Source organism: Tursiops truncatus, chromosome 14 (assembly GCF_011762595.2).
Source record: "Tursiops truncatus isolate mTurTru1 chromosome 14, mTurTru1.mat.Y, whole genome shotgun sequence".
NCBI lineage: Eukaryota > Metazoa > Chordata > Mammalia > Artiodactyla > Delphinidae > Tursiops > Tursiops truncatus.
In genome coordinates, this window is record NC_047047.1 from 2,324,143 (window position 1) to 2,338,120 (window position 13,978).

Sequence of the window (13,978 nt, forward strand, 5' to 3'; positions counted from 1 at the left end):
AAAACGAAACGGTAGCAATAATGATTCACTTCCCGCCCACCTGCCACAGTCTTTGCGGGGCTGGCTCCCTTGCTACGGTGGGATGGCGGCGGGGGGATCACCCTCCCACAGAATGGAACGGACCCCTCCGCGCACCGAGAGGGCAGACAAAGGAGGGAGCCAACATGTGCAGCAGTTTCAGGTTTTACCGTCTTATTTTATGTGCGATCCCTGATTCACTACGAAACCACTCTTGTGAGCTGAACAGTGAATATTAGTCACATACTATTTCAGAGTAACAAACAGCACCTAGCATGACGCTGACCCGCATCAGCCAGGCAATGACCACAGCTGTGAGTAATAACATCTGCCGTTCGTGAGGCTCAAGTGATTGGTATATAGTTAGGAAAACATTTATCCTTTTTCCATACATGTAATTACTTTAAAGTTCCGTAAGATACGTTTTTGAAAATACAAGGGTTTATTAATTACCTGAATTAACACGCTCAAGTTAAACCAAAATATCTGTAATTTACATGTATAAACTGTTCTGATGAACAATAAAACAAATACCAAACCCACAGTGTTTGGGGGTCAAACTACGCAACAAATGGACAGACCTAAATTACTGAATTTAACTAACACATAGAAGCCCAAAGAACTCTCCTATATGCAAAGCAACTATATGACGCAAAAGGAAGACTTTATAAACTGGATGTAATTTGACATTCTAGTCGAGAGTGGGGTAGTATTTTATCCACTGAGAAACTGACCAATTTCTTGAGCAATCCCTTTTAAAACTCATAAATAAAGTTAGGCCTCTTATACAATGTGTAATTTCTTCGTTATGATGGAATGCAACAAAATATCTTGCCCTTGGGTTGCTCAGTTTCAGCCAAAACAAATGCAAATGGCTTGTCAGATGACAGCTGTTTGATAAGGCTCCTCTACAAGACCCGCATGCTTTCCTTTTTTCCGTGAAACTTGGGATGAAAGGCAGAAGGCAGGAAGAGAATTAATGTAGCATACAGTCTAAAGGCAATGCTACAACCGTGATTAAGTAGAAAAGTTAAAAGGCACAGATTTTCCACAGCTTCGCTGCGTGCAACCCATCCGTGTAACAAGTTGACAGGCCTAGCGTGCCAGCTCCATCATCCCCTCCGACAGCTAAAACGCAGCGCTGCATCCCTTTTCAGGGGAAATTTGCGTCTGCACCATGAAGCGTTGTACATTATTTCTCAGCACTGCAGGGGGCTCGAGTCCATATGGAACCTTCACAAATATTACCACAGATCAAACCAGCGGCGTCGTGAGGCAGATTTGACATACCTATTTAAATGAGCAGCAGGGGTCCCTGGGCAGCCTCGGGCTGTACGCAGAGCCTGGGCGGAGAGCAGAAGCCCAGCTCCATTACTCAGCAAAGACACTCTCCGCATCCATCATTCATTTCATTTCTGCCAGGGCAAGAAGCTCATTTGCCCAAGGTCAACAAAAAGTGAAAAGAAGGTTTTCTTTTTTTCCCCGAGAAATAAATGTACCTGACAAGTGGGGATTTTGTCCTTTGGGTTCGCGGAGCACAAATACACACCAGCCAGCTCGACAGAGCACACGTGTGCACGCGAGCCAAGCCACCCGAGAGCTGACTGGGGATGGGAAGGCCCAGGGACAATGTCTGTAACTTGTAGAACTCATATATGAATAAAATAAAACGACACCGTGTCCTAAAAATAAAGTGGGTTCTGCTGTTTAAAACTGGGCATCAGCATCCAGCCTCTTGTCATGGTAACTGTAGGGAACTCCCCAGTGCGCGCGCACCATCAACCAACTTACGGCTCTGAAAGAAAATAAAACCTGTTCCCAGTACACGCAAACGCAGCTGGAAGGCAACAAGTAATAAAATCACTTCCTAGGCCTTTTGAGCCCAAATTCTACACTCATACACTACACGACCTATGAAAAGCAAAAATCGTATAGGAGTAACTAAAGGGTAGAGAGAAGGACTTGCCTCTCCCCCAAGGTGAGCGCCCCATCGCCCCGACAGCCCCTTTCCTGATTCAGGTCCCGCCTTGACGCACACCCATGCATTGATACTGAGCTGAGCATCTATCTCCCAATATGACCTCAGTTTGGAAGTAAAAGCATTTTAAGGACAAACCATTCTGACATAAATTCTCTAATGCTTACCTTTAGCAAAAATGAATTAATAAAACATAAAGCCTTTCAACATACTGTCTTGTCTCTGGAAGTCTTATTTTTTGTCCATTATGAAACACACTAGGTAAATTCTGAAGCTGAGGGAAATCTCTGCTATCATTAGTTACTTAGCTTACAGTTCATATTATTTACCATAAATGTAATATACTTACATGCATTAATGAATAATATGACTGTTTGCCAGTATAAAAGAGAAAATGAAATGGGCGGCCATCTTCTCCCCACTGGATTGCTAATAAAAACCAAATGAAAACAAATAAACAAAAATAAAAATATACAGAGATCAAATAGCTTGTATTTAATTGCAATTCATAATTCTGCAATAAGACACATTTTTAATTCTGATTAACTTTTAAAATAACAAAATAGCATTTATATTTAGAATTTAGTTTGGCAGGTTTAGCATGTAAATATTTAGGATATTTAATACTTCATACCCATTAATACAAAGCAACGTTTATATTTGATAAAACATTCCTAAATATTTCACCATGAGAATTTCTGTAATGTTTTAAATGAACACACAAAATACCAAAGTCATCTTGCTAGAACAAAAAAATTTGTTTGGCTGTAAATACAACGCACTCCCATATTCTTAAAAAGGAAAACTGATAAAGTCAATTATGTAATATAGTTAGGAAATTAGAGACAGGAATACTATAAGAAAGAAAAAAACAAAATGGATTTTTCCGTGCCCAGTTATGTTTCAACTCTGTGGTGAGACACCTCTGAGAGTTTGAAACGTTTAAAACAGAAGGGGCCCCACAAAGATGTTTTGTGTAATTCCTTTTGAAAAACAGATGGTCGTTCACATCTAATACACCCAACAAATTGGGAAACGGAGCTGCTGCAGTAAATAAAGCAAACACCAACTCCACGTCCTCTTCCTGTATCTGTACTGAGCTGTTTCTCTGTCAACAATGTGTGAGAACTCCCAACACGAAGGCTACACTCCTCTATTACATGAGTTGTAAACTCTCTTCTCCCAGTCTGTCACTTGCCTTTAAATTTTGTTTGTGGCGTCTTTCATACTCAAGACGTTTAAAGTGTATGTGTACAGTAGACTCTGCCACTTTTCCTCTATGGCAGTGCTTCTCAACTGTTTTTTCATTATCATTCCTACTAAGGCACCTTTTCAGACACTTTTCTCCCTAATTGCCTGCCTCCCCATGAAATCTTAATACCGCAGATACACTGCATATCCACTGATGTATATACTGTGGCCCTCTGGAGGGCCACAAACATTGTAATAGCTAAGATTTTTTCACCTCCTGTGAACCAATTTACACCCTCTTGGGGGCAATATCACCCCCATTGAGAAAACCTGCTTTAAGACTTTGGGCTTTCTAAAAACTATTTTCCCATATTTGCTTCTGGAATTTTTGTATGTTTTCATGATCAGAAATTTAATCAATCTGAAGTTAATGTCTGTGAGGCAGAAATCCAAACACGCATTATTCTGTCCAACAAAGAGAGTCATTACTCCATTACAGTTTCTTGAATAATACCCTTTTTCTTTTAAAACATTACCTGTACCATATGTAGGGTATCTTCCTCTTCTGGGGTAACTGGATTACACACAGAACACTTTCAGTGCATACATTTAAAATGAAGACCGAATTTCATAACAAATGGTGAAAAATGTCTAGATACAGTGCTTGGCTTGAAAAATAAAAACACATTCTTATTCGCCAATGGCTTACTGATGAATTAAATGGTTCTCCCAACACCACTTTCAAAGACTTCATGAAATCTTGTATATTTTCCAGTATTTATAACTCTGCTATGCAATTTTCAGTATATTGTGAAAGTAGTCAGAGAGTGATCAAGAAAGACAAATATCATGGTTGCAGATAAGACTCTACTGAAAAGCTTGGAGGGATTTTGGAGTTGGGTCTCATTCCATGTGTGTGAATATGTGTGTACATGATTTTATAATATGCATTTACGTGTGTGTGTGTGTCTGTGTATACGTGTGTGTATATATAATTTCATTCGATCTAAGATGTCACGGATTTTAAGATACTCCATCAAGTATCTTATACAAAGAAAGAAAGAAAAAAAGCAAATGGTATGCAATATAGTTTACATCAATTGTAAAATGAATCCTGTTTGGTAAAGGTGTTAAAATCTGAAAAACTGTGTCTTAGAATTCACAAAATATGGCAAAAACAAACATATGCTGATTGTGAATAATCTGGTCCACTGGTCTGTCTGTTTGCACCATTACCACCATTTAATTAAAATCAGTTTTTTGCTGCATTTTGATACTTGGTAGGGTAACTTCTTTCATTACTCTTATTTCTTTTAAAAATTTCTCGCTGCTTCTTGTACATTTACTCTTTCAAAATAAACTTTTACAGTTTTTTCCAAAAGTCCTATCAGGACTTTGAAATTATATTAAATTTATTAATAATTTTTAAAGTAGCAACTCTGCAATATTATCTTTCCTTACATGAAAGTGAAATCTTTTTTCCAGCTATTCAGATTAACACTTATGATCTTTTAAGTTTTACAATTTTCCATATAAATCCTTTACATACTTTTGGAGCTTCATTTGCATTTTAGTTTCTGTTGCTCTTGATACTGTCCCCTCAGTTATGTTTTCTGTAAAATCAACTTTAATTACACAATACACTTTTTTAAAAAAAATAGACTTTATTTTTAGAGCAGTTTTAGGTTCACAGCAAAATTGAGAGGAAGGTGCAGAGATTTCCCGCATACCTCTACCACCCCCATTATCAACATCCCCACCAGACGAACCTGCACTGACACATCATAATCACCCAAAGTCCATAGTTTACATTAGGGCTCACTCCTGTGGGCACTGTATGTGTTTGCAGAGATGTATAATAACATTTATCCACTGCTCTAAAAAGCCTGAGCTCTGCCTATTCCTTCTTCCCTCCCCCACGACCCCTGGCAACCACTGACCTTTTCACCAGTTCCATAGTTCTGCCTTTTCCAGAAGGTCACAGAACTGGGATCATGCAGTGTGTAGCCTTTTCAGGTTGGCTTCCTTCACTTAGTAATATGCATTTAAGTTTCCTCCGTGCCTTTTCAGGGTGTGACAGCACCCTTCTTTTTAGTGCTCAACAATACTCCATTATCCGGATGGACCACAGCTTAATTATCCATTCACCAACTGAAGGACATCTTGGTTACTTTCCTTTTGGCAATTCTGAATAAAGCTGCTATAAACAACTGCGTGCAGGTTTCTGCATGGACGTAAGTTTTCAACTTACCTGGGTAAATGCCAAGAAGCAAATACCAAACTGCGGGATCATACGGAAAGAGTAGGTTTCGTTTTGTAAGAAACCAGCCAGCCAGCCCCAGAGCGGCGGTGCCACCCCCCGAGCCCCTATCGGTAAGGAACAGGGGCTCCTGCTGCTCCACACCCACCGGCACTAGCTGTTGCCAGGGTTCTGGATTCTGGCCATTCTAATGGGTGTGTAGTGGTATCTCATTGTTGCTTTAATTTCTATTTCCATGGAGCATCTTTTCAAAGGCTTATTTTTCATCTGCGTATGTTCTCTGGTGATGTGTCTGTTAAAGTCTTTGGCTCATTTTTAAATCGGGTGCTTGTTTTCTTATTGTTGACTTCTAAGAGTTCTTTGTGTATTTTGGATAACAGTCCTTTATCAGATATGTCTTTTCCAAGTATTTTTCTACCATCCTGTGGCTTGTCTTTTCATTTTCTTGACCACATCTTTCACAGAGCAGAAAATTTTAATTTTAATGAAATCCAGCTTATCAACTCTTTCTTTCATGGATCATGACTTTGGTGTTTTACCTAAAAAGCTATGGTGAAACCCAAGCCTTCTAGGTTATTAATTACTGATTCAGTTTCTTTAATAGGTACAGGCCTATTCACATTGTCTACTTCTTGTGTAAGTATCATACTATTCCATAGTATGATTCTCCAACAGTTCATCTAGCTACACTACTGATGAACGTTTAAATTGTTTCTAATTTTTTGCTGACACAGGCTATTCGCAATTTCCAGTCTGATGAGTGATTATGATCTCTTATCCTTAATTGACAGACATTATTTCTGATCTGATATTTTCCAATGTTTACTGGCTACTTTTATTTTCTTCATTTATGAATTACCTTCTTTCCCTTTTGCCCATTTTTCTATGAGGCTGTTTTCCTTGTTAATTTTAACAATAATTTATTCCAGACATTAGACCTCTATTGTGTTTCAAATTTTCTCCAGTCTGTTGCTTGTTTTTTAAATTTACTGTATCTTTTTTCTTCAGGGAGAAGTTTCACATTTTGAAATAGAAAATTTATTGATCTTTGTCCTCTTTGTTTGTGACTTAAGGGCATAATATTTGTTACTTAAAAATATTGATAGTTGTATGATTATCTTTCAACTGGCCACTTTATCTGATTCCATTCTAGAGTTTCAATCTCTTAATTCCAAAATCATAACGTACTTTTAAGTCGTGACCCAACTCTGTCATCTTCTGGATACAATCTATTTTTTAATATTCCATTAAGTGGATTAAGAAATAGGAGATTTCTGTCCACAGAAATGCAGAAGCATGTTTCCACCAATTTTTCTTTAAGGTTGCCACAAATTTAAAACAGAAAATGAGAATAATCCAAATGTACCGCTGATGAAAATTCATCCTCACCAAAACCAATGGCAGAACAGAAGGAAACTGAAATACAACACTCCAAACTGAATTAAATATCCTCAAACAACCATTTGGAGTTTTTGGAGAACACTCTGAATCAAAAGTTCAAAACTGAGAACAAATGGACAAAAGCTCAAAGAAATGAAACAACTTGATTAAATTCAGGGGAGAAACAGAAAAAGTTGGAAGAATCAGAAATGTAGACTAACTTATAAGTAACCAAAAAAAGAACAGCCTAAAAACATAATAAAGAACATTTAAAAATAAAGTAGGGAAACAACCAAAAAAATGAAAATGACATAAAGAAGTTAAGAGTCAGAGAGATGGTGACTGACTTGGAAGACAATCAAGGAAGGAATAACATTTATATAATTGGAGTCCCAAGGAACAAAAACAAACAGTGGAACAGAACTAATATTCATAACTTAAAAAAAACTATTTCTGGATGTAAAGACTTGAACTTACCTATTTAAAGAGCTCACTGTCACCACTGTAATCTAACCCTCAACAATCAACTTGATGCCATATTTTCATAAAGCTACTAGGTAGGTTTAGATTAAGAATCCTCAGGATCACCAGGGGGAAAGATAACCAGACTAGCACGAAACTTCTCAAAAACTACAGACAAGGCAAGGCCACGATGGAGCAGCATTTTCAAGAAACTCAAGAAAAGAAAGTATGAACCAAAGATTTTCCCCTTCTAGCCAAGCTGTCCTTCAAGTATCAAGGTTATAAAAAAAAATTTTAAAAACATAAGAACTCAGGGAATTTGTATCTATGAGCCCTTTTTGAAGAATCTACTAGAAAATGAACTCCATTCAACCAAGAGATGACCAGGGAGACCTTAGTAGAAGGAGTTATGGACAGCATTTAATAAGCTAATTGTAGACTTAAAACTAAAACAAAGACGAGCAAGAAGTGCACAGAAGAAAATGTTAAAAAACCACAAGTATGTATGCGTGTATGTAGGTATATATTTGTATAGTTGAAATTCAATGTTTTTAAAATAGTTCTTGTCCACCAAAATACATAAAGGCAGAGAAAGATCACAATTTGTTTGTAACCGAGGAGACCATCACGTTACTGAGGTCATCAGTACACTCCATGCCACACTGATTTCTTTGTGTGGATTTGGCCACCATGCTGTCATCAGCTGGCAGGAGGCTCACAGGATCTCTCCATGACTAGCATTTCAGCTTCACCTATACTCTGGCATGTTTTTATAAAAGAGTATCATTTTAACTAATTTCAGAACAATTCAGTTTGAATGTTTCCTGTATTCAGATATCCAAATAATGATATTCTACTGTAATGCTTATATAGTTTTTAGTTTTGTATTTTCTAAGTGGGCACTCATAACACCTGTGCATATTAAGTGATTTATTCCTAATTTCTTGCCTTTTTTAATCATACTGGTTAAGACTTTCAAAATAAAAATGAGTACCAGAGGCAAGTGTAGGCATACTTGTCTTATTCCTGAACTTAATGTAAAGGAATCCAATGATATGTTTTTTAATCTGATGTGTTTCTGTTTCTCATGATAGTCTTTCTCAAACTAAGAAAATTTCTTTCTATTTCTAGTTTAAGAGTTTTTAACCAAAAAATAAATGCTGAATTTTGTTAAATAACTTTTTATTCATCTTCGGAAATATTCTTTCCCTGACTCAGTTAACACAGAGGACTACATTAATAAATTCCTAATGTTAAACCACCCTTGTATTCCTGGGGTGTGGGGGGGAGAGATCCTATTCTCTATAATGCTGTATTTGGTTTGCTATCATTTAATTTAGTAAGAATACAGTGTAGGTTTCTTTAAGGTGAGCTTAGAAGTTTATGTTATCCTTTTTCTGCTCTGCAGCAGTTCACATAATATAAAAGTTAGAAACTTTTTCAAGGTATGACAGACCTCACCAACAAAACTTTCTGGGCTGTGTGCCTCTTTGGTTAGGTCTTTGATTACCTTTGACTTCTCCAGCTTTTAGTCTAACTAGCATTTCCTAATTAAGACAATTTTGGGAACGCTGTTTTTCTTTAAACTGTGTGAGTGGGGTTTGAGCTACACTCTGGATCCACAACTGCCTGGGCCCACCTACGTCCGCTGCCTCGGCCACTTCCCAGCTATGTGCCCTGGGTAAGTTTACCCAACACATCTGAAAAATGGGGAAAACAATATTATAGACTTATGAAAACTGCTGGGAAGATTATGAGTTAATGCATGCAAAGCACTGAGAACTGTGCCTGGCCTGCTCTAAGTTTTAATAAATACTAGTTACTATATTATTTAGGATATTTTTCAGATTAATAAGAATCAAGTTACCCATAACAATCGTACACTTTTAAATATCCTCTGAATATTATTATGTAAAATTATTAACATTGTCCTCTTATGTTTTCTCTCTTTTTCCATTAACCAGACTTGCTAGAATTTGATCAATTCCACTGGCTTTTTCAAAGAGTTAGTTGGTTTTATTGTCCTACCCCTTCTTTTAAAAATCTTTACTTCATTCAGCCATTTCATTCTTTTTCTGCCTTTTTTTTTTTTTTTTTTTTCGGTACGCAGGCCTCTCACTGTTGTGGCCTCTCCCGTTGCGGAGCACAGGCTCTGGACGCGCAGGCTCAGCGGCCATGGCTCACAGGCCCAGCCGCTCTGCGGCATGTGGGATCTTCCCGGACCGGGGCACGATCCCACATCCCCTGCATCGGCAGGCGGACTCTCAACCACTGCGCCACCAGGGAAGCCCTTTTCTGCCTTCTTGAACTGAATACTGAACAGTTCATTTATTTCTAGTCTTTCTTAATAACTAATAAATATATGTTTGCCTCTGCATAAAACACTGTCCGTATCCCATAGGGCTTAATATGAACTGTCATATACTTCTAAATAGTCTAAAATCTCAATTTTGATTTCTCTTTAACCCAAAAGTTTTATGGTTCTACAATTTTAATTCAGAATATCTAATCTACAAAATTTCTATAATTTGTTAGGTTTTCTCTACAACCTATTACATCATATTCTATTAATATTCCATTGGCATCCGCATAGAAAATGTATTCTTTGTACTTGTATCTGTAACTATAAAATCATGCTGTGTTATTCAAATTCTTTACAGCCTTAGTTAACAGCTTTTGCTTTAAACATTTCAACGCTAAATGCTTGGTGCAAAAAGGTTCATGGTCTTCAAATCCACTTAATGGATATTAGGTTTTATCGATATAGATTAACATTCTTGTCTCACTGAACCATTCCCGAACCTCCCTGAATTCCATTCTGGCTGGCATTAGGTGCTACTCCTTGCTTCTGTCATCAACCGGGTACATATCTTTGTTTTTCCCAATATTTTTATCACTTACTTTAAAAAGTAGAGCAGCTTTCTTATGTTAACTCAATCTGGAAGCTTCCATCTTTTAATATGGGAAGTGGCAGCACATTACAAGTGCCATAATCTATTCAAATCTAAAGTTCACTGATTTTTTTAACATAAAAAATCAATTTGTCCTATTTACAAAGTACAGCAAAATTGGTAGGTAGATGGCAAAAAGTACTCTGCTGATTCTAAAGGCATACTGTTTAAACACAGTTAAATATACTTCACTGAATTGTAAGAAAATCCTATCAACTGACATATTTCCAAAATAACACACAGGCATTTTGCAGGGACACACGGACATTTCAGTTTTTACATTCCAGCTGATAGTAGTAACAACTTTCTAATATTCAGAAGCTGGTATGATCTGAAAGAAAGAACCAGTCTCAGAGGGGCAGATATACAAGAACAGATGCAACTAGCAGAGATATACAGAACAAAGAGAGGAAGAGACATAAGTGAGGAGACTGAGAGGTTGAAAAATGGGGGGAAAAAAAGTAATTTTTTTTCCCACTAAAATAAGGGGATAAAAATCACTATCATTACAAACATTTACAGAAAAGTCACTAAGTGTAAGTTACTGTGCCTTGTGCATAGTTTTATTTCTAGAAAACTGAACTGCATCTTTAAATTTGATGTGTACTTTTAATATAGCCTTCATCCATTATCTTCCCAGAAGCTATTAATTGAATTGATGTCATAGTTTATTATCAACCACATCTAAGAATTCAGAAAATACAAAAGACAGAATATTTATTAAAAGATTCAAAATACTTATAACAAGATTCAAAATAAAAATTATCATGTAAAGAGAAGTAGAGAAAAATGACAGAATGCCTAGCTTTGAACAAAGGTGACTCAGCAAAAACCAATGCAAAACAAATACATTTTTAATAAAAATATCTGCTCTCTCACCAATCTCTATTTATCAGCTCTGCAATACCCTAATGCTGCCTGTAAACTGAGCATCTGTGGCCAGCAAGTGACCCTCCAATGTATCCACACATTTTCGCTGTTGAGTTACACACCTACTAAGAGTCAACTGTGTTTATTCCCAAAACCTGTTTATTAGAATTGTACTTATTTCTGTAATTACATGAATCAAGTATTTCATAACAGATGAAACATGGGTGGAAACAGAAAAGACAGTTGATGCTTCTATCAAAACGAAGTTGAATGCTTTAGAAAGATTCAAAGGCAAGTTACTAAAAAAAAAAGTCTGTTCAACTTCTGTGTAGTCAGGGGAAAATTGGTAGAAATATAAAAATATTCTGCACTCAGATTCCTTAGGAAGTTTAAGTTCTTCACTCCACTGTAAGGAAATCAAAACTAAAAACCTCTGATGATGTATCTTAAGGGCAGAGGCACGCAAAAGAAATGAGGAGGAACAGATACATCCTCAAAGAAAAACCCTCTAGGGCTATAGCAAAAGACTGATGAATATAAATTTATATTTGGGTGTTTTAAAGAAATGATTTCTGGCTTTAATACTTTTTAAAGTAACTGACAATGCCTCCCCCCAAACTTATCCAAGAAGCTTCTAATGTAAATTAGAAAATAGTAAATATGTTATTTTCTGGTGACCTTAAAGCTTGTCCTACGTTTCCAAGATTTTAGTTTACACATTTAAAAGGTAAAGAGAAAAATCTTAAAAGAAACCAGAGAAAACAGGGGGCCAGCTAAGAATGTTGGCTAACTGCTCATCAGGAACAATGCAAGGCAAGAGACAACAGAGTCACATCAATAAAGTAATAAAAGTCAAAAAAGAGGGGAGGGAATCTATATTCAGTGAAAATATGCTTACAAATTGAAGAAAATTTTTAAATTTTCATATTAAAAAAAGTTGAATTTGTCTCCAGCAGATCGGTACCCAGCTCTTCTTCAAAAAGGCATATTAGAATGCAAATAAACTGACATTAGTATAGGCATAAACTCTAACCTGATCTAATTTTAATATTATTTAATTAAAAAGAAACAGTTTGTAAACTCCATTCATTATTAGTTATAAAGTACTCCTGACTTATTTCACGACTACCATGACATAGGAGGGCATCTCCATAACACCTGAGTGGCTGCTGATATATAACACAGCACTGTAGGAAAGAAAGAACTGTTTTATACTTGAACAAACTTACCTCTTTGTTTAGGAAAAATCTCTTCAGGATGCTGTAAAATAAATTAAAAATGCATTAGGTAATTGCTGTAAGATATAAACCTAAGTGAAATTTGTGAAAATATTAATGAAGATAACTACCTTCATTACTGGCCGGGCTCGCTTCTCAAACAAACCACTGGGAAAAAGGTAAGCAATCGCTCTCTGAAAATACACACAAAGGTTAATTAACAATTGTTATAAAAACAAGTTCACGTTATGACTAATAGTAACTGAGTGCTTACCATGTGCCAGATATCGAACCAAGAGTTTCACATACATTATCTCACCTTGTAATCTTCTAAATGGGATAATAAAATTACCACATATACATTCCCCAAAAGAAAAAAATTTGTAACTGTTACACTAGATCTGTCTGCTCCCAGACAGAAATTTATTAGACTATGGCATGGTTTACCTGAATCCAAAACAAAAAAAGTACTGATTAAAAAAAAAGAATGTAAACTAAAGAAAAAAATTAATCCAAGTAAGTCACCGAATAAAGTAATTCTCATTTGTAAACATGTTGTTTACATCTTTGGATTTTCACCAGAATACTGGTAATTCAAGTGTTCCCTAAAATGAAGGCAAAGTATTTAACTATATTCTTAGGCTTATGTCAAAGTATAAAAGGATTGCAAACTCAATCCAGGAGAAGGAAGCACTGGGTCAGGAATGCAATCTCTATTAATTAGGTATCCCAGCTGGGCAGTGGGTCTGCAGCTGTTAACTTGATCAATGACTTACCTAAATGTCATCTCTACTGATTCGCTTATAAATTACCAGCAAGTGAGACTAATGTACAGGTGCTAATTTATTTAAACTGTTCTCTACAGTTCTACACAGCTTTATAAACTGCATCTGGCACCTAATGTTAGCTGTCAGTTGTACTTAGACATGCCTGTCCTAACGACTCTGTTCATTAGAAGTGAGCACAAATTATGAAATATTGTGAAAAATGATACATCAAATGGAATGGGCACAGCAAATCAATTAGAGAAACTTCACACAGCATATTCACACTCTGGAGAACAAAACATTCAGGTTTCGGAAGGAGGTCTATAATACCAATTAAAAAGTGATTGGTAGGGCTTCCCTGGTGGCGCAGTGGTTGAGAGTCCGCCTGCTGATGCAGTGGACGCGGGTTCGTGCCCTGGTCCGGGAGGATCCCACATGCCGCAGAGCGGCTGGGCCCGTGAGCCATGGCCGCTGAGCCTGCACATCCGGAGCCTGTGCTCTGCAACAGGACAGGCCACAACGGTGAGAGGCCCGCGTACCGCAAAAAAAAAAAAAAAAAAAGTAATTGGTAGACTTCAGCAGTATTATATATCAATTTGCTGGCTTTTCTCCTGAAATTCTAGAGTAATGCAGAACTTAACTTTTAATTCCCAAATAAAGACATTAGTAAATGCAAGTGCAATTCTGTATCCATAATATTTAATATAACCGAAATGTCTCCAACTTAAAATTTATAAGCTTAATTCAAAAAGGAAAATGCAAATATCAGTGGTCCTCAACCTTTCTGTGTTTACAGCATGATTCTGAGAAAAAGAATTTTGATGGTACACGTGAGAGGATGAAAAGGGTGAGCAACACTACACAGATCGTCTACTCCAGCACAG

At 36.8% G+C, this 13,978-nt stretch overlaps 1 protein-coding gene across 1 annotated transcript in view; it reads right to left on the reverse strand.

Moving 5' to 3' along the window:
• Positions 1–13,978, reverse strand: part of MRPS9 (mitochondrial ribosomal protein S9) — a 41,312-nt gene that overhangs the window by 17,681 nt on the left and 9,653 nt on the right. Inside the window, exons 3-5 of the mRNA XM_004312580.4 lie at positions 12,459–12,521; positions 12,340–12,370; positions 2,346–2,425 (exon numbers count right to left, since the gene is read on the reverse strand). Coding sequence (XP_004312628.1) covers positions 2,346–2,425; positions 12,340–12,370; positions 12,459–12,521 — 174 coding nt within the window. The remainder of the gene's footprint in view (positions 1–2,345; positions 2,426–12,339; positions 12,371–12,458; positions 12,522–13,978) is intronic.